Genomic DNA, 20,220 nt, shown 5'->3' on the forward strand with positions numbered 1-20,220 from the left:
CTCTACAGGGTGGCTTTGGCTTTTGTTGACTAAAATGACAAAAGTCAGATTGCAAGCTGACTAAAACTTCAGATCCACATTGGTCTGAAAACATGGCACAGTTCAAACCCAGCGTCCAACTGGTTGCACTTGTTGTTCCTGTTTGATATACATCTACACTTCTGCAGCTGCTTTGAACTAAAGGAAAAATGCCATAATTATATCTTGTCTGAACATTTTTCACCAAGGCTCTTCCTTAAGTATTTTCTTATCCTTCGTCTTTCTCACAGAGCTGGAGGTGGCTGTTCAGCCTCAGGCTCCAACTCCAGCCGAACCCCATGATCACAAGGAGTACACGCAGATTGTCCCACCTGTCAGCCTCAGCACGCCTTCACCCAGCAAAGGTGAGATTCAGTCTAGTTCAGTCACTCCAGTTACCAGAGGTAAGGCCTCAGACACAGATTGGCTCCCCCTGCCTGTGCCACAAAACCCGTCGAAGCATCTACACGCCTAACTTCAGTATCCAGGTGGATGAGTTACTAAAAAAAAAGAAAAAAAGAAAAAGAAACACCACCCAAAAGTGTGTTCATAGCAGGCTGTAAACATGCTTATTTCTGCTGTGAAGTTGGTTGTTAATATGGTTGCTGGATCTTTTTTTTTTTCTTCCCTTCCCTTCATGTCAATCAGGAGCTGTTATAGTGCACACGTTCAAAGCAATGGAGCCACAAAGTTTTAAAAGCCAAAATGCTACAGAACTGAGAGAGTGGTGAAAATTGAGTATTCGATTTTAATTTGCAAGTTTTACACCCGAAATTGCAAAGAAAAACCCAACGAACCTCCAAAGGGCTTCTGTGATATTTGGGTGATAAAGGGTTAAATGTCTTGTTTTGTTGATTTGAATAAATAGTTTTCTATTCCTCGTGAGACCAATGTGGTTGATTTCATTGGCCACGCTCTTTTCTTTCTTCAGACACTTCAGGGTTGGCGGTTGAGGAGGCTCAGGAGCTTCCGCTCTGCAGTTGCCGCATGGAGACCCCCAAGAGTCGAGAAATTCTCATTCTGGCAGACAGGAAGTGCATGGCCACAGAGAGTGTAGATGGACAGCTGACTCGCTGCCAGGACGCTGTAGTGAAACATGAAATGATGCGTCCTTCCAACTCCGTTCAGCTACTCGTTCTGTGCGAGGACCATCGCAACGGCATGGTGAAGCACCAGTGCTGTCCGGGCTGCGGCTTCTTCTGCAGAGCGGTGAGTGAAAACTGCGTGACAATCAGTTTCAGGTCTCTGGCTGCAGTTTAACTTGCAGCTACTGTCACAAATGGAACAATTTACACAGATGAAACACTTGCATGGTAAATGGCTCTGCATTTACTCTGAAGATTGAAGAAGCTGCACTAATCTCAGTTCTTTGGGGTTAATGACGCTTTCACACAGGACACAGCATGTGATGCGTTTGCCATTTCTCAATGAAGCCATTGAGGTTTTCGGTTTTCTCTGGCTCCTTTACTCAAGGCCTTTTAATAGATCTGTGGAGCTTCTGTAAGGAACGTGTAACTCATCTAATATGTTTATACACACAGTACGTTCACAGATACATAAGACCACACAGTTTGTGCTTGACAGTCTTGACTAAACACTTTCCTAATTTGTGCCTCAGATTTCTAAGTGTGAGTCCTGGATGACACTTAGATGTCAGTAAGTCTTTTTACTCATTAAGTACACGTCGTGATTCAGTATCGTGAAGAACTAACTTTATCAGGAGAAACTTGAAGTAATTCATTATGGCGGACTCTCACATCATTCACCATTCTTCTTTGGCAGATGTTGGTTGTAGGGCTCTTCCTCCTTTGGGCTCTTATGAGTGAATATTGTAGGTTTACAGAAGCAACCTAGACACTGTTTTCGTGTGAGACGTGGTCAGAGGACATGTGCTTTGTGAATGTTTGTTTACAGAGACTGTTTGTTGTTCCTGCACAGGGGACCTTCATGGAGTGCCAACCAGATGTGAACATCTCTCACCGTTTCCATCACGCTTGTGCCTCAGTGCTGAAAGGTCAAAGCTTCTGTCCTCACTGCGGAGAAGAGGCCAGCAAGGCCAAGGAGGTCACCGTTGCCAAGGCTGACACCACCTCCACCGTGCCCCCTGCTCTTGAACATGGGCCAGCCACGCCTGGAGCCCTCGAGGGCCGAGCAGACACGACCACTGGCAGGTAAAAATGCAACTTTGGAACTATTTTGTTTGTTTATTACAAAATGCCGAACTTAAACTTTTGTTCTCACTTGTTTTCTAGCTCCTCTTGTTTAACTGTGGGGGCTGAAGTCAGTGGCCGGGCTGACAGTTCGCTGCCTGTTCGTTCTGCACATGGATTCGACACATCTGCTGTTCCTGGGTCCTCCAGGGCTGCCCCCCTGCAGGCTGTGATGGCAACAACAGCCCTGTGTACACTCACTCCAGGACCCAGAGAAACTCTAGAGAGCATCCTGGTGGCTCTCGACACAGAAAAGTAAGTAAACCCACCTTAATTCACCTAAAAGACCACGATCCATTTACAAGCTAATTCATTTTTTTGTGTCTGTTTGATCAGACCCAAGAAACTGCGCTTCCACCCTAAACAACTTTACCTCTCTGCCAAGCAAGGAGAACTGAAGAAGGTCCTGCTCATGTTGGGTACGTAAATCCCATTCAGGCTCTGTCATCTGGACTCATTTTCATTTTTCACCTTGTAGTGATGTCTGCCAAAACTAGTTTTGCTTCTTCCAGGAAGCTGGTGTAATTTTCATGACCCTCAAATTTTATTATGAATAATTTTACCACATGCATTTGGTAGCATTAGACAAACACAGAAAACTTACGAAGTCCTTGACCCCCAGCCTAAATACACAGTCCACACACTGTATACAATTTCAGCCCATCTGTCACCACAAGCTGGCAACTTCTTGTCACGTGCATCCAACATGTGACAAGAAGTTGCCGACTTTGATCCAAATACTAATTGTAAAATCACAAATTATGCCATTTTTAAAAGAAAGAAAAGAAAGAAGAAAAAAAAGAAAATTATCCATCAAAACTAGCTCTGCTCTAAGCTGGACAGCTGGCACAGTTTACACAGAGGGGGGGATTTTTTTATTTTTATTTTTTTTAAACATAAACGTTGGCAGGTATTTTCATGCATCTTCCTCGCCTTCCTTTACCTTCCAGTGGACGGTATTGACCCGAACTTTAAGATGGAATCGCAGAATAAACGCACCCCGCTGCACGCAGCAGCAGAGGGAGGTTACAAAGACATCTGCCACATGCTTGTTCAGGTAACCTTGTGCTTCACATCTCTCTGACGGAAATATTAAACTTTGAGTAACTTTCTGACAAAAACCTTAAAATAAAAATCTCAACCAGAGGTTTATTCTAATATTAATGATTCTGATTTTGTGGAAGCAGTTTTACATTAGCTGTTTGTATGATGTTTCAGGCTGGTGCAAACTTGGACATGTGTGATGAAGATCAGCGGACTCCTCTGATGGAAGCCTGTGAGAACAACCACATGGAGGTGGTCCTGTACCTGCTCAGAGCTGGAGCCAGTGCCATGCACAAGGTAAATATGCACTAGATTTTTCTCTGAGGTTCCCATCAGCCAACTAAAGATCCAGGTGAAATGTTTGACTAAACCTGAATCAATAATTAAATCCTCTGCCATTCTCAGGATGTTGAAGGGTTCACGTGCCTCCACCTAGCGGCCAAATCTGGCCATTACAAGATTGTTGAGCACCTTCTGTCCACTGGACTGATTGATATTAACTGCCAGGTTAGTACACTTAAAAATGTCTCTTGTGAAAGAAGGGGAGAGGCTGCAAGATTGAAATGTACAGCTTCAGGATGCAGCACTCTGTCTATGTGTTAATTACAGAGCCATGTGTAGACTAGCTTAGATTTAACAAGCAGTGAAAAACAGCTATCCTAGTTTATAAGGAAACAAAAAAAAACATGTGTGCTTTTACTTCAGCTTCCCATAGTCACCCTGTTCCCAGTTGATTTCAACCTTAGCAAAAGGTTGGTTTTCTGGCTGTAGTTTCATGATTGCTTTGTAGATGAGGGGGTATCAAGCTTCTGATCCATGGGCAAAGAAACAGATGGTGTCCAGGTTCCTGAGGGTCCTTAAAAAGTCTCAAATGCATCATTAATCAAAAATAAGACTCAGTGTGTGTTAAGATATCTCAATGTCTTTTTCTAAAACTGCAAAGAAATAATTTTTCTGACATTGTTATTGAAAATGTCCAAAATATGTTAGGCTTCCTTTCTTAGCAATGAAGCAGAGAAGATTTGAAACCTGGAAATTGATGCTGGTTGCTTAAATCTGATGGTTTAAGCAGTTCTAACAAGCAACATAGATGAAGTTGTTGTGGATGCTCATGAGTACACATGAAACTTGTCTCAATCCTAGAGAATTTGTACAGTTTTCAAAATTTCATTTTGAGACATTAAAAGTAGAATTTAAACCATAATCCTAAATTTAGCTACATTTGTTGAAACCCTGTAAAAATGTCTTTCCCCATATCTGTTTAAAATACTTCCACACCAGTCTTTTAAGTTTCTTAAAATTTCAGATCTGAGAGATGATAAACAAAGTTTTATATAATAGTAATTCGTGTTAGGATGTACGTTCGTATTCAGTTTATTTATTTATTCAGTGCACTGCCTACAAAGCAAACATTTTGCACTGAGTTAAAATGTTTTGGTTGACTGATGTCCTCTGCACTAAAAATTGTTGCTCTCAAAGCTCAGTAATGAATAATATGTTTCATATGATCTGTAACTTCCATTAAAAAAAAAAAAATTCATTGATTTACTTGTTTTCCATTCATGTGACACACTAGGATGGATTTCCAGTGTGTATTTTTACTGTAAAGCACTTTGTAACTGGGCTTAAAAGGTTCTCTGGGAATAATTGATGCATGACGTGCTGCACTCTGCTGCATGTGTCTTGGATTAAGATGTATGAACTTGCTATATGTAGCATCAGGACAGCTTTGACGTAATGAAGCAGCCTTTCCTCTTTTACTACTCTGTACTTAGGAGGACTGAAAATTAAAAGCTGTGCTTTTATTCTTAGTTGTTGTTGTTGTTGTGTGTCCTTTTTTTTTTTTTTTTTTTTAAAGGAATTCCAATATGTAGTTGGATTGATGTTGTTTCAGTATTTCTTCAGCTGATTTTCAAGCCCATTATTAATTTTCCACAGGATGACGGAGGCTGGACGCCCATGATCTGGGCCACAGAGTACAAACATGCAGACCAGGTGAAGCTGCTTCTTACTAAAGGAGCTGACTGCAGCATCAGGGACAAGGTTAGCATAGAAGTCTCTCCACCCCAGGTTTGAAATCCTTTGCAGAAGAATTAAATGTTGGCTAATTGTGGGTTTATTTGGGTTATCTTCATTTAGGAAGAAAACATTTGCCTTCACTGGGCTGCATTCTCTGGCAGTGTGGAGATAACGGAGCTGCTGTTGAACGCTCACTGCAATCTGCAAGCTGTCAACATCCACGGAGACTCTCCTCTACACATTGCTGCTCGGGAGAATCGCCTGGATTGCATCACGTGAGTTGCCAGCCCCACCTACTGGATAATAACGGCGCTAAAAAAAGTCCTTGTTGTCGTAGATAGTCGGTAAAATGTGTTCTTTGTCTCATCAGGCTCCTCCTGTCTCGAGGAGCAGATGTGTTTTTGAAGAACCGCGAGGGAGAAACTCCCCCAGACTGCTGCAGCCACAACTCGAAGGCCTGGGGCGCTCTGCAGGCCAACAGGAAGGAGAGGGATGCCAAAAACATTAGGCTTAGTCAAGCAGAAGAGAAAGCCCTTCACAGGTTAAAGACCAGGCTGGGAGGGATAAAGCATCATAAATAGCGATGTCAAGATTCTGTCCACCTGTTTCTTTCAAATTAAAGCACCTAAACTGTCTCTCTGTCCATTTACAGTGACATAGCTTTAGGGCAAGAGCGAGTTCCCATCCCCTGTGTCAACGCAGTTGACAGTGAACCTTACCCAGATGGCTACAAGTACATCCCCGAAAACTGTGTTACTTCCCCTATGAATATTGACAGGAACATAACACACTTACAGGTGAGCTAAAGGCCATCTGATTAGGCTTTTAACATTACTTAAACCCCAACAACAAACGATAAAGAGACAAACTAAAAGGAAACTGTCTGCATGAAGAACAGCAAGTTCAGATTTACAGAAGAAAACCCTGTCATCAACACAAAGATCCAGTATCCTCAACAAAGTTCAAGAAGAAAACTTTTTTCTTTTTACTCAAAAAGTTGCAGATGAATTTGCGTTTCCACTTAGAAGTGATGAAGTTTTGGAGGCGATCCAGATTTGGACCCAGTAATCTATGGAAAATTCTTCACTGTTGCAACATAACACAGAATTCACATCGTAACTTACAATGTACTTGGATCTGTATTTAAGAAAAAATAAATAAAACGATCACGTTGTGAATCCACAAATGCTGGCTCATAACTGCCAAGGGGAGGAAGGGTGCAGCTGAAACCTGGAAACAAGTTACAGCACATTACCAGAACTTCACAGGAAGTCCTGTGATTTCACTCACTTATCTCAGTCCACTTTCTGTTGCTAAGGTTGAAATCCTTTGATTCAGATCACCTAATTTTGCAGACACTTGTGGTCAAAAGTTTACTTTTGGAGTGAATGCATGATCAGACTGTTCCGGCACTTTCTGTTAAATGTTTTAACGTCGTTTGTGTTGCATTTGATCCAAGCCATCAGTAATACAGTGCCATTAGACATTTTAAAAAGAACTATAGGTTTTTCTTTGCATTGTGAAGTGACCTATGTTATTTTCTGCTCTGTTGCAGTACTGTATTTGTAAGGAAGACTGCTCTGCGAGTATCTGCATGTGTGGACAGCTCAGTCTGCGCTGCTGGTACGACAAGGTAAGAACGGGCAATCTGCGAGTCTGAAAGTGTGCCTACACCTTAATAAAATAAGCTTTACCCAACATTAAATCACTACAGTTTAGTGTAACTACCATCGTTGAAACCATCAAGCTCATAGAGAGCACTACATGTGTGTATTGTTCAGAGTGGTCGACTTCTACCTGAATTCTGCCGAGAGGAGCCTCCTCTCATCTTTGAGTGTAACCATGCGTGCTCCTGCTGGAGGACCTGCAAGAACCGCGTAGTGCAAAACGGACTCAGGTGATTTTAACAAATACAACTCTTAAAGGATTTGTGGCTTTGTAAGCCAGCATGTGTGTGTATATAACAGAGTTTTGATGTGAACAGCTGCACTACTTGCTGTGTGAAGGTAAAAAAGATGAGTGTTGCTTAAAGATGTTTCTGGTCCTCTAGGACCAGACTCCAGCTGTTCAGGACCAGTAAGAAAGGCTGGGGTGTCCAAGCACTGCAAGACATACCACAAGGGACCTTTGTATGCGAGTAAGTCAAAGACAGCCCAATAACACTTGTTTTGTAGGGATCGATCCTTCAGTGTTTCCCAGCATAATTTATAGTTTGAACACGAGGAGAAGAGTGGCCACGACTTTGTGTTTTATCACTTCTGCTTTCATTTAGGGAAAAATTAAAATGCTATTCTTGCACGTGCAGCTTTATCTTTATCTCCTGCCAGATGGTCCCAAGACTGACCCAAGACGACTGTCAGTAGTCTAAATGCAAGTATTGCACATACAAAACCAGATGTTTGGTTAAGTTTAGTTTTAAACAGGAGCATGGAAGCATCTGAAATATCTGTCTTAGCAAAGGAAGTGGTACATCATGTCTGACCAACACAGAAAGTTATAAATGACTTGAATTTTTTATCTACAGAATTCAGACTGGACCCTGGCTGAAATCACTGCTTTTCAAAGAGGAATCGGTCATGAATAATGTGCTGCCCCTTGTTTTACGGCCCTTCGGTACACTGCAGTTCGTGCCTTATGTGACTGATTTTCTGAATGTGCTTTAAAAACTCTTCTAAGGACGAGTGTTGCAAACCAGCTTGGGCTGTAAAGTGTGGGGTATTGCACGGTTCATGTCACAAACTTGTGAACAAAAGATGAATATTAAAATGTTCCCGCCCCTAATGGCCCGTCTGTTTTTGAACAGGTATGTCGGTGAGATAATCTCTGAAGCAGAAGCAGAGATGAGGCAAAATGATGCTTACCTGTTCAGTCTGGATGACAAGGTGAAGTAAAAGTGAAGAAAAATTTGAATAGACGTTGGATTGTTTTCTGGTTTTCTTCCTTGTATGCAGAGTTCTTTTAAAAAATCTTTTAATTTGAGCTTTTCATTTATTTTATTATTCCCCCTTCTGCAAACCACAGGATCTCTATTGCATTGATGCTCGTTTCTATGGAAATATCAGTCGCTTCCTCAACCACATGTGCGAGCCCAACTTGTTCGCTTGTCGAGTGTTCACGAAACACCAGGACCTGCGCTTTCCACACATTGCCTTCTTTGCCAGTGAAAACATCAAAGCTGGAGAGGAGCTTGGGTAAGCTTTAGTTATTTTAATTTATGTTCGTCTGTTTTTCTGCAATGTTGTGTTTGTTGTTGTTATAACACAGTCCCCTGTCTTTTTTTTTTTTTTTTTTTGGTCCCCCACCCCTTAGAAAATCTGAACAAATAAAACAAAGGAAAACAAAGTTAAAAAACAACAAGGCTGTACAAGACAGCAGAGCAAAATAAATGCGTTTCTGGGGTCTAGTAATGTCATAGTGATGAATTGCTACAGATCAGCACGGCTATTTAGTTCCAACCCTTACGTGTGGGAAATGAGCTGTGGGTGGTGACTGAAAGAGTGACATCATGGATCAGGTGGAAGAAATGAGCTCCTGGTTTGTGGCCACCATGGTACCATTGCCATTTATACTGGCTCTTGAGACATGCCGGACTTGCTGCAGTTTTCTCCTGAATGCAGCATCTCCCTCCCTCAGCAGTTAAGGGCAACAGTGGCATGCAAGAATGAGGCACGGGGCCCTGGGTTGACCCACTGCTTCTCCACATCACAATGAGCTAGCTGATGAAGCTTCCTGGGTGGGAGATCCCAGGACAAACTGGAGAGATTGTGTCTCTGAACTGGTTTTGGAATGTCAGCTGAAGAGCTGAAGGGGATCTGGAGAGCTTTGAATTGACACTGCCACAGTGTCAGTGGCATACCTGAATAAACAGCAGAAAGTGGATGGACAATTTATAAAAAATGCTAACTTTTAACCACTGCTGACTGTATTTGCAAGCAACATTTGAATAAATTTAACTTTAACTGAACAAACACACACATCCACACATGTGCAATAACACTAAGTGCAATAATCTTTTCTGGCATCGTTGTATTTTTACTCAGTTGTATATAGCATTCGTATTCTATTTTTATCTCATTGTATATTTTTATTCTATTTTATTCTACTGTATATAGTATTTTATTTTATTCTATTCTGTACAGCTGTGTACTGTATTTATTTATTATTGTATTCTAATTTTTGCGTCATAACTTTTGCACTGTCCACTTCCTGCTGTGACAAAACAAATTTCCCACGTGTGGGACTAATAAAGGTTATCTTATCTTATCTTATCTTAAATTACCTTTTTAACTGCTGTGAATTTACAGCATTTGGATTTACATTTAGAACTGCCGTGAACCAGCGAGAAGCTTTTGGCTGTAAGATGAATGTAGTTTTGGTTGCATAGCAGCACTTTTATGTAAACATTTCCTTTCTTCTGTCGTCCTCCTCTCAGATTTAACTATGGTGACCACTTCTGGGAAGTCAAAAGCAAGGTGTTCAGCTGTGAATGTGGCTCATCCAAGTGCAGGTACTCCTCAGCGGCAATGGCGTCCCTGCAGGCGGACAGCACACCCGAGGACCAGCAGCAGCCCAGCGCGTCGCCTGACACCAGCTCTTCCAACAGTCCTTCCAGTCCCTCCTAAAAAAACAACAACAACAAAAAAACAAAACAAAAACAAAAAAACAACAACAACAACAAAAAAAACAAACAAACGCTCCACACACTAAGTTTGGCCTCGTGTACTGACGGACACACGGGGACGCCAGTCCACATCCTCTTTAAACTTTCATTGGTGAACTTGTACTGTATCTCCACTTTGGATTGAAACCACGGACCACTGACCTTCGTTGAGAACCTAAAGACGAGATGCACAATCACATCCTGGACTAACCTCCTGCTCTATTATTCCGCCGTATGTAATGTGAACAGCAGGGGGTGATGTCATCACGCACAGTAAACGCCACAGAGACGATAAAACAGTCTTTACATTTCATATTTCACTTTGCTGGAAAGCAGAACTGTGCGTTTTTGTTTTTCCCTTTTTCACCCCTCCCAAACAGGCCCCCCCCCCCCCCCCCCTTCTTTTTTTTTTTTTTTTTTTTTTTTTTTTTTTTTTTTGACACGACTGACGATTTTCAGTGGACTTTTACAAAAGTCATCAAAAAATTTGAGGTCACTGATTAAGGGTAATATTGTCTTTTGCAAAGACAGCCCCAGCGCACAGCTGGGTGTTACTTTTCTGACCTTTTCCGTTATTGACCATGAACCATTCCAGCAAAACTAGCTGATAAATATTAAATTATGTTGCCACTTTTTTTGGTGTCATTCATCTTTGAGTGTTTCAAAGGACTTTTCAGACATTTTTCACGACACCTGAAGATGAATTTACTAAAGAGAAAGAAGTGGACTGCTTTTAATTTGCTCCTCAAGTGGTTATAGGTTGTAAAGTGGAACAATGTTAATCCATTCCTCAGCATTGAGGCGTTTCTAGTCTGAATAAATTGGCTGACCTTTTTATTGAGCATGTGTACGGGGTGTGAAACGTGCCGGACGTTTTCGCCGTTCTTGTTGACGAATTGATTTAAAGTGAAAATGAGCAAGGAAAAAAAAAAAAAGAAAATGGTGCTGACAAAGGTTTTTACTTTTGTTTTCATTTTTATTACCCAAGTGAACATAATTTGTAAAATAAGAGAATGTTTTAAAGTTTTTTTTAAGTTTAATTTTATCTCCAGTTTTCTAATTGTAGTTGCCGTAGTCTATTTTAGTTTCATGATTTTTGCCGACAGAAGCCAACCTGTCATTTTAAATGTTGTTAGTAAAGCAGTGACTGTTGTGCAAAGTCTTGAAAGGTATAGGTGGAAAAAGGTTATAAAAATGCACTTCCATTATGTTCTGTTACATATTTCTGGACCGTGAACCATCCATCTGATTGGTTGTATCTTTTTCAATAAATTTAATACTAATGCATTTATCCTGTTATGCTTCATTTGTTGGAGTCTGCTTGAATGCATTCCTGAAAATGTGCTAGAACAGAAACTGCTTCCTCGTAGCTTTTACTTTGTCAACCATGAACACATTACTTAAAGAGGTGAAGCCTGCAGGCACTTTGACCCAGCACAAACTGAGTAGCAGCCCAGGTTTGACAGATGGGCTTAAATATTCAGCACCTGAGAGGCTGACGCTTCATACGCAGCCTCCTTTTAATGAGTTGAGATTTTTAAACTTGTTTGTGCCATGAGTTCATTTCTGTAGCGGTTTAGACTGTAAGTACCAAAATCAACTTCTTCTAACAGAGAGCTCTTGCTTTTTGATACAAGGAACAAAATGTTCTGGGCTTTCTGGCCAATCAAGTCTACAAAAGTCATGTAGTTAAACATTATTCAGTGCTCGTGTCTCATGTTTCAGTTCAAATGACCAATGTGTGACCCTTTGTTCACTTCATCTTTGTCGGTATAGCTCTGGGGGGAAGAATCAGCTATAAAAATTGGTGTGCAAAGCTTCATGTGTGATGCCAAAATATACAACCTAATAGACTAAACTAGGCACGATAAAATAGGATCTTCTCTGGGTTTTGTTGGGGCGGTGGGGGGTTGTATATTGTGCGGTTAATGGGAGTTTCTTACATTCATCGAATATTCATCATATTACAGATGAGACAACTAATCCACACATACACATGGGAATCTCCTGTTTACCACATCCCAAGGGTGCTCTACTAGCCATGCTGTCTTGTTGTTTATCCCCAGTCCTGACCCTACTGTCTGAATGTTGGAGCAAAAATCGAGACTCAAATTTGTTTCCAATTTCCAAACAGTGGCACCCAGTTTGGTGGTCTGTTGCTCTTCTGCATACCTAGGTTGTAATTGTTTGTTTGGTTTGTTTCTTCCTATCAGCTTGAAACATCGTGGTCATCCTCTGAACTGCTGCTTATTGGATTTATTTTATTTATTTATTTTTTTCCCGGGCCTTTCTCTGTAAACCCTAAAAATTGTTGTCGGGGGAATATCGCAGCAGATCAGCAGCTTCAGAGATACTGACAAAACCAACAACCATGTCACATTCAAAGTCACCTTTCTTCTACATTCTGATTCTCAGTTTAAACTTCACCAGGCCTTCGTGACCATATCTACATGCATGTCACGCCCATTGGATTGCTGCCATGTTGCAAAGCAGCTTGCAGTGTACATGCAACTGAAACGGTTTAAATAATATTTGTGAAAGGGAGTGAGCAGACCCATCAGTTTCACACCTTTTTCTTAAATTCGGTTATAAACGAAACGAGCGTGGAAGAATACACTCAAACTGTAGCTTTAATAGATTTGTCTTTTGTAAGTAAGTGGATAAATGGTCCTCTTTTCAGCTAACAGTGGTTAGTATTTGTAAATAATTCAAAAGTTCATTTTTAGTAGGGTTTCTTGGCCAGCCTAAATCAACACTATATATCCTTGACTATTTTAATTTAGATCCAGTAGGGGAAACCAAATCATCCCCTTGTTGTATTGCTCTTACACTGGAACGTTAAACTTTATTCTGCACAGTAAAGCTGTCAGATAAATGTAAAACAGAAAAGTAAAGGCTGAAATGCTGTCGCTCAAGCAGCAAAGCTGTCAGACCCCCGGTGGACCAAGATTGAAAAATGTCCCCATAGGGCCAGCAGGGAGCCCCCCCCCCCCCAAAAAAAAGCAAAAACAACAAAGGAAGCGAGTGACTGTGCATCTGGAGGCCTTGTAGGTCTCATAAACTGGCTGATGATTGCTCCCTTCCTGATTACCAGGGTGGACAGCGAAAACGGAGTCGATAATTGAATCAGAGAAATTTCTCCCCGAGCATCGCAGATGGCTTATCTGATAAGGAGGTTTTTAGCTTGGCAGGGCAGGAAGCAGCCTTTCCGCATTCCAAGGTGGCAGAAAGTTTTCTTTTGGTCTTTGGTGCCCCTTCACATGGTGCCATACAGGGCAGCCTCCTGTCAGCAGACCTGCATGAACTGGTGTTGCTTTACCGAGCAGCGATGAAGAAAGCCGTTCCTCACTACTCCAGATGGGCAGAAAGACGATCCACCGTGGTTTATGGTAAGTAAAACTCTGGATTGCTCACATTCGATGTATTTGTTTGTTTGCCTTCCATATATTTCTTTGCTTTATAACGGCAGTAAATGGTGCGTAAAGGCCTCTAGATTAACTCGAGTGTCAGTAGCTCCTGTTTAAAGTCTCAGAAATGACAAGAAGATTAACAAACAAATTAACTTTAGTTTATTGTAATTGCATGAATACTATGCATTTAAAAATTATTTATATAGAAGATTGTGTTCAGGTCTGAGATGTGTAGTCATTTCGCTGTTCAAAAGCATGTTATGATGCTGTGTCTCGGCTTTAAAGGACCTTTAATTTAACAGCTCTCTGGAAGTTCTTGGGAATCTTTGCTGTAAAATTGGCTGAGATTATCTTGGGAGATTATGGAAAGTTTGACAAACTTAGTCTACGTTTGTATACAGAGATTAAGATGTCAGATTTTACAGATTTAAACTTGAGCTTGAAGAATTTGAAACAGCACAAAAAAAAGTTATTTTCTTATCATTAAAAAAGGCTCGAGTAGGTGTTACTGAGCCAGGATGCTCAAACAGCTTCAGCTGCTACATAAATCTCATCATTACACATGTAAAGTTAGCATGTTAAATGTTAAAGTTCAGTGAGCTGCTGTCAAGCACGGTGGAGGATTGGTGATGATCTAAGGCTTGGTGTGCAGTCACAGAAGCTGGGCACCTTTCAGAACTGAAACAAAGTTGTAAAGAAGAAAAAACGGTGCGTAATATTAACATATACACATTTGGTGATATAAATGTGACAGCCCATGACACATACAGCCTCGAAAATTTGCAGTGTGTATAATATATTTATAGTGTTTTCAACTTTTTTTTCTTTGATTGTTTAAAACAAGCATTTAATGGCATTTTATTGTATTATGATCATTAAATCAGTTGAATGAACATAACCCTTTAAAGCCGAGTGAATCTTTTTGTGAGTTCTATTAAACTTCTACGTAATCAGTGTGCATTTTTTTCCACCCAAAAGCTAAAATAAAACTGCACGATATATTTTGAAGAAATAAATTGAAAAAATGCCTGTATATATCCCTGTATAATGTATATGTTTCTTTACAATCTGAGGGTTCTTAATGGCAGCCAATATAGTGAGTCTTAAGCTTTAGAATATTAAACTTATAAACTCATCAGAAATAATAAATATCATCCTGTTTACTTGTTTCATGCTCCAGCGGTTCGCTCAGCCACGTTCGGCTCCTGGAGGATGCTCACGATGGGGGCGGAGTACTTAGACACCTGGGCTCGGTCACCTGACAGGAGAGAATGTCCTGAGAAGCTGGCCAGAGAGGAGGAGGAGGAGGAGGAGGAGGAGGAGGAGCCGGGGCCATCAGATACTGGAGAGCAGGGGGAGTCCTCATGGATATCCGCTGGCAAGGACCCAGAACAGAAGTACGAGACTGTTCTGCACCTGGACGGGATGAGCAGACGAGAAATGGGAGATGGTGTCCGGGAGGCCATAAAGAAGCATGACAACCTGAAGAGCACCTCCACTAATCAGAGGTGAGACAGTTTGGGTGTGGCTGGTTGGAAATCATACTGTTGGTAGACTAATCCTGTCACCAAATCCTGTGCTCTGGATATTTTCCTTTTTTTTATTTTTTTTATTTTAACAGCATTTCCAGCACACAACTGCACAGACATCTGCTGACTCAATGTTCTAACTACAGCACAAGTGTCTGTAACTCTTATTGCAGTAAATCAGCTAAACCACCAGATGTCTCCTCAGTCATATCTAATGAGTTTGCATCCATGATCAGCATTTCACAGCAACTACTTTAACATGAACCGAATACTTTAGATACAAAAAAGGTAAGAAAAGTCTGAAGTTTTATGACTAATGGTGAAATGTTGTCTCATGTTCATGAATAAATGGCACCATGCAGTTTAGCTTTAAAATGAAGTGTACTCAGGCTGAAAAGGCAACACCTTCCTTTATAAAATCTGTTGCAATACAGTGGCAAAGGTTAAATTTATGAAATAAGATAAGTTTATTTCTCCCCAAAGTTGTGAAATTCCTGTGTTACAGAAGCTAAAACATTAAATGTAGTCTATAAAACCTTAAATAATGTATAAAGGTAAAAAAAAGAAATAAAGAAATTACATAACTAAACAAATACTTAGATGAAGCAAAGGTAATACTAACATTAGAGCTCATTTACATAATGAAGAAAAACAAGAAAAAGATGCCCAGTAAGAAAATGAAAATCATGAAATCCATTAGAAATTCTATTTAAAGCGTTATATAATACAAGAAACTTGCTTAACAAAGCGTAATATGTATATAAAAAATCAAATAAAGCAACATGAAAATGAATATAAAATGACACACTAAACAAATATGAGATGACATTAAAGTCATACCAGAGTGTAAAGTGAGCAGGTCATGTAGATTTTGTTTGTGTGGCTAATGTGAATTATGTGGACACATGTTTTGTGTTCCAGTGTCGACATAATTTTGGTTTACACCCACTTTTTACGTTATTAGCACGTCTAATCAGCCAATCATGTGACAGCAGCTCAAGAAGACTTCCTGAAGTTGAAACTGAAATATCAGAATGGGCAACAAAGGGGATTTCAGTGACTGAGCGTGATATGGTTGTTGGACTGAGTGTTTTAGAACCTGCTGATCTGATCTGCTGGGATTTTGCCGCACAACCATAGGATTTACAGAGAATGGTCTAAAAAAAGAGAAAATTTCCAGTGAGCGACAGTTCTCTGGGTTAAAATACAGAACTGCTACGTAGATGTCAGAGGAGAATGATCACACTGCTCCGAGAAGGTGGAAATGCTACAACCAATGTTTGCAGAAGAGCGTCTCCGAATGCATAACATGTGAAACCCTGCAGCAGATAGAGTAAAGAAGCAGAAAACCAGACCCGGTGCACTCCTGGCAGCTAAGAAGTGGAAACTAAAACCACATGGGCTCACCGTGATTGGATGGCAGAAGATTACAACAATGTTGCCTGGTGTGATGAGCTTCAATTTGTCCTGCAATGTTCAGATGATAGAACCAAAATCTGACATGAACAACATAAAAGCATACATCCATCCTGCCTTGTATCAGCAGACTGCTGGTGGTGTAATGCTGTGAGGGATATTTTCTTGGCACACTTTAGGGCTCATTAGTACCAACTGAACATAGTTTAAACACCACATGCTACCTGAAGGACAAACACAAAGAAACCTATAGAGAAACAAGCCGCTAACAATCATCTGTTTGCTTTAAAAAGACACCAGTACAACAATTCTTCTATGAATATTAATAGGAGGTGACTCACATGAAGCTGAAGTAATGACATGCAGTAAAACAGGAAACTGGATTCAGACTACTTCAATATTCAGACTCATTAATACTGTCGTAGAAAATGATGAATGAAAGAAAACATACTTACAGATCTAAGTGGCAAAGCAGATTCAGTTTCCAAATCTAATTTGAAAAGCATAACCATCGTCTCTGGTAAGTGGCACACATAAAACGGCAATTAATGTTCATCTCTGCAGACTCCTGCCTGATTTATAGCGGTCTGAATCAAGGTAGCAACCACTTCCTATAACAACTAACTACCAGCAGCTCATTAAAATGATCACGCATGCAGAAAACGAAACGAAACAATACAAAACAATGGTGGAAGCATGAACATCTATAAAGCTCATCACATATGCAAGCCCAGCTAGAAGAATAGGAAACGTTACCATGTGAAAAGCAAAAAGAGAGAGTGAGGAGACAACATCACGCGTGTGTCTGTGAGGATGTTTAGACTTTAGTTGTGGCTCTTTGCTGTAGTGGTTAACACATCTGCCATGCATGTGAAATATCCCCATGCTCAGCTCTGGCAGGACACACCCAGCCTCAAAGGCGCATGAGCTAGCGTCTCGGTCCAAGCCCCGGAAAAATGGGAAAGCTGCATCAGGAAGGGGATCAAATCTGGCAACCCCCTAAAAATAATAAAGCACTTTAAAGCTTGTAGTTAAGTTTTAACTGACATCCAATGCCCCCACATTCTGTACACACATGCTGTGTGTAAATAATAAAGAAACAAAAGTCTGAGCATGCGGTCAGGTTGAAAAAAGGCCCATCAAACATTTATGTAACTTAATGAAAGACGTTTGAGAGCGCATACCTCTGCCAAGGCCAGTGATTTATCTTGCAAGTGAATTAAAAACTCCTGAATGGAAACTCAGATCTGTATCCAACAGGCACATCCACAAAAACCTAAGCACCACATAGCTGAAGCACAGTTACTATGCTCCACCAATCTCTGAACTTAAACATTAACAGTCCTGTGAGCCTCTCTGCTCCATCTTAAAAGGTACTTTTTGTAATTACCCACTCTGCGGAATTTAATTCAAACCTTCAACAGCAGGGGGCAGCACTTTACCAGTTTGTATGTTGAGATTTTTTCACTTTCCGTTCTTTTAACTTTATATATTTCTTTTTGGCCCTATCCCCGTTTTCTTAGGGGACTTCAAATTTTTAAATAAGAATGTTTTTACGGACTTATGTGGTTAAATAGAGTCACATGTTGCTGTATAAAGGGGTCTTGCATAAAAGTCCAGTCTTAGTTTAATTTTAGTCGATACCTCTCCTGCTGGGGTCACCCGAGGGAAAACGGTCGCTGGAGATGGGGACCAGGTGTACGATCACTCACAGTTAGTTGCTGTCTTCAAAACAAATGTTAAAAATCTGAGAGTGATTGCAATTGTTTGGAGACAGGTTTCCTCCCGTCAGACGACACGTGCAATCAAAATAATCTGATTAATTAATAATCTGATAGGCAACTACAGATTATTAAAAATCTATTTATTTATTTTTACTGCTGTCGAATGACCGAGCCATTCGACAGCAGTACATTGATGTTTTGGATTCAAAGCTATTCTTTTGGTAGCTAAACAAATTTACAGTAAGTACCTTTGAAAATCAAATATAAGTCATAGTAATAAATAAAGAAATAATTCAATATAAGCAAATAAGATGAAAGTACTTTAGATCAGGTTTAATGTGCGAGTTTAATTAATTTAGTTCATCAAGTGCAGACAGAAAAGGTTTCATAAAAATTGGATTTACAGATTTTACACAACGTTGCTGACAGACAAACAGGAACAAAAGCATAAAGAAAACAATTTAAAACAAACAAACAAACAGGAAACTATCATATGCACAAATACACACTGTGTGGGGTAAAAATGTGCTTAAAAATAAAAGATGTCAGTTAGGTACAATAATGTTGCAAAGTTTCTGAAACGTTGAGTCTCCTGTGTTTCTGCAATAAATAAATAACTGATGGATTGAATGAATGAAAGAATGAACAAACTGTTTCTTTGGTCTTTTGTTTAACTGGATTATCTTTGTCTTCTTTTAGGAGATCTGATGTTGTTTTTGGATCTGAACTTCTAAAGTGTTCACATCATTTTCAGCACCTCTGTAGATTCCGTTCATCTTAATTTAACATATATTCATCTTCTAGTGAATTCCTTTTTATTTATTTTTTGTTAGCTCTAACATGGTTACTCTAACCACGGTCTGAATGTGGATACTTGCGCAACCTGTTTTGCAGTGTGAGATGTTAAAGGTGGATCTTAGCCTCGTCTTTCATAAGCATTAATCTTCTCTCATTGGTGCCAAAAGGGAAATGTTCGAGCCTCAGGGCTTTTCTGAACTTCATTATAACCTGCCAGCAGACGGTGAGCGCGTCTGTGCGCTCCAGTCACTGATAGGCTCATTCTGGTCACGTGTGCTCTTCCTTATTCCACCGAGGACTTGGTATAAAACCTACAGCCCCTCATGCAGGGAGCGACCAAACAGAAATCAGAGGACTAATACTCCTGCTGGATTTGCTTGTTTTATTGTTGCTGTCGGCTGGGGGAAAAGCCGCAAAAAAGGATTTTCTTTTTCCTCATGGTATTTTTTTTTGAGCGCCTGACATTTCAACTGGTGTTTGGAGACGATGCTGACAGGATTTGGGACTGAGGCAGGATGTTCTCATCTTATTTCAGCCTGATTTTTCTCCACTTTGAGCTGTAATGGATGCAACAGCCTCAACTGAGTGATTTACATCGGAAGTGCTTTGCGGCTCAAAAACTTTAACGTTTTAAATTTCGCCGAAGATGAATGAATGGAAAGGATCAAGAGAGCGTGGTTTTCAGTGAGGCCACCTTTTATCTGTTATTTCCCAAACGCGGCGCTTTCTCCTCACACTAACGCTGAGCAGTGGTTTGTATGAAGCGTGTTTGTTGTGATGCTTCTCCCCTCCATTTCCACTGACACCACTTTGGATTTCCCCTTTTGGATCTGTGCGTTTCCAGAATGGCTCGCTTCGCAGAAGATCTACCCACCCGCTATGGAGGAAGCGCAGGCGGCGGAGGGAGAGGTGGACCGGGCGCTGGGAGAGGAGGCGCCCGGGGTGGTGGCGCTCCGGGTGGGCAGAGGATGTACAAGCAGTCGATGGCCCAGAGAGCCCGGACGATGGCCATCTACAACCCGAACCCTGTCAAACAAAACTGCTTCACCGTCAACCGCTCCCTCTTCATCTTCCGCGAGGACAACCTCATCAGGAAGTATGCAAAGCGAATAACAGAGTGGCCATATCCTTCCTGACGCACAGAGCAGGTGCATCTGTAGCCTAGAGGCACAGTGGTTGAAAAGCAGAGCCACACAACCGCCTGCAGGCCTGTTTGCCAAGCTATTAAGTTTAGATGTGGATTATCTTCTCTAGTGTTGAATGTGCAGCTATTTACGCCCGTGGAGTAGCCGCTAACACACTGTCCCCTCTTTATCCCCCTCCGCGCAACGCTGGCTACACCTGTCGCCCCGCTTCTTATCTCCCTTCAACATGACACAAAGCTGTTCTCTG

The 20,220-nt window shown here is 40.9% G+C and overlaps 2 protein-coding genes across 2 annotated transcripts in view; both read left to right on the forward strand.

Annotated features, from left to right (window-relative positions):
• Window positions 1-10,319, forward strand: part of ehmt1b (euchromatic histone-lysine N-methyltransferase 1b) — a 48,450-nt gene extending 38,131 nt beyond the window's left edge. Inside the window, exons 9-26 of the mRNA XM_005725578.2 lie at window positions 270-383; window positions 950-1,227; window positions 1,957-2,189; window positions 2,271-2,483; window positions 2,565-2,647; window positions 3,179-3,285; window positions 3,447-3,569; window positions 3,678-3,779; window positions 5,211-5,315; window positions 5,412-5,566; window positions 5,662-5,832; window positions 5,944-6,088; window positions 6,847-6,924; window positions 7,073-7,188; window positions 7,342-7,428; window positions 8,095-8,173; window positions 8,313-8,482; window positions 9,724-10,319. Coding sequence (XP_005725635.1) covers window positions 270-383; window positions 950-1,227; window positions 1,957-2,189; window positions 2,271-2,483; window positions 2,565-2,647; window positions 3,179-3,285; window positions 3,447-3,569; window positions 3,678-3,779; window positions 5,211-5,315; window positions 5,412-5,566; window positions 5,662-5,832; window positions 5,944-6,088; window positions 6,847-6,924; window positions 7,073-7,188; window positions 7,342-7,428; window positions 8,095-8,173; window positions 8,313-8,482; window positions 9,724-9,913 — 2,549 coding nt within the window. The 3' untranslated portion in view covers window positions 9,914-10,319. The remainder of the gene's footprint in view (window positions 1-269; window positions 384-949; window positions 1,228-1,956; window positions 2,190-2,270; window positions 2,484-2,564; window positions 2,648-3,178; window positions 3,286-3,446; window positions 3,570-3,677; window positions 3,780-5,210; window positions 5,316-5,411; window positions 5,567-5,661; window positions 5,833-5,943; window positions 6,089-6,846; window positions 6,925-7,072; window positions 7,189-7,341; window positions 7,429-8,094; window positions 8,174-8,312; window positions 8,483-9,723) is intronic.
• A 4,398-nt stretch (window positions 10,320-14,717) lies between these two features.
• The window catches only part of cacna1bb (calcium channel, voltage-dependent, N type, alpha 1B subunit, b), a 233,897-nt gene continuing 228,394 nt past the window's right edge, over window positions 14,718-20,220 (forward strand). Inside the window, exons 1-2 of the mRNA XM_013908920.1 lie at window positions 14,718-14,869; window positions 19,673-19,951. Coding sequence (XP_013764374.1) covers window positions 14,787-14,869; window positions 19,673-19,951 — 362 coding nt within the window. The 5' untranslated portion in view covers window positions 14,718-14,786. The remainder of the gene's footprint in view (window positions 14,870-19,672; window positions 19,952-20,220) is intronic.

The sequence above is a fragment of the Pundamilia nyererei genome, unplaced genomic scaffold, assembly GCF_000239375.1.
Source record: "Pundamilia nyererei isolate P.nyererei 1_Seehausen unplaced genomic scaffold, PunNye1.0 scaffold00016, whole genome shotgun sequence".
In the NCBI taxonomy this organism is placed as follows: Eukaryota; Metazoa; Chordata; class Actinopteri; order Cichliformes; family Cichlidae; genus Pundamilia; species Pundamilia nyererei.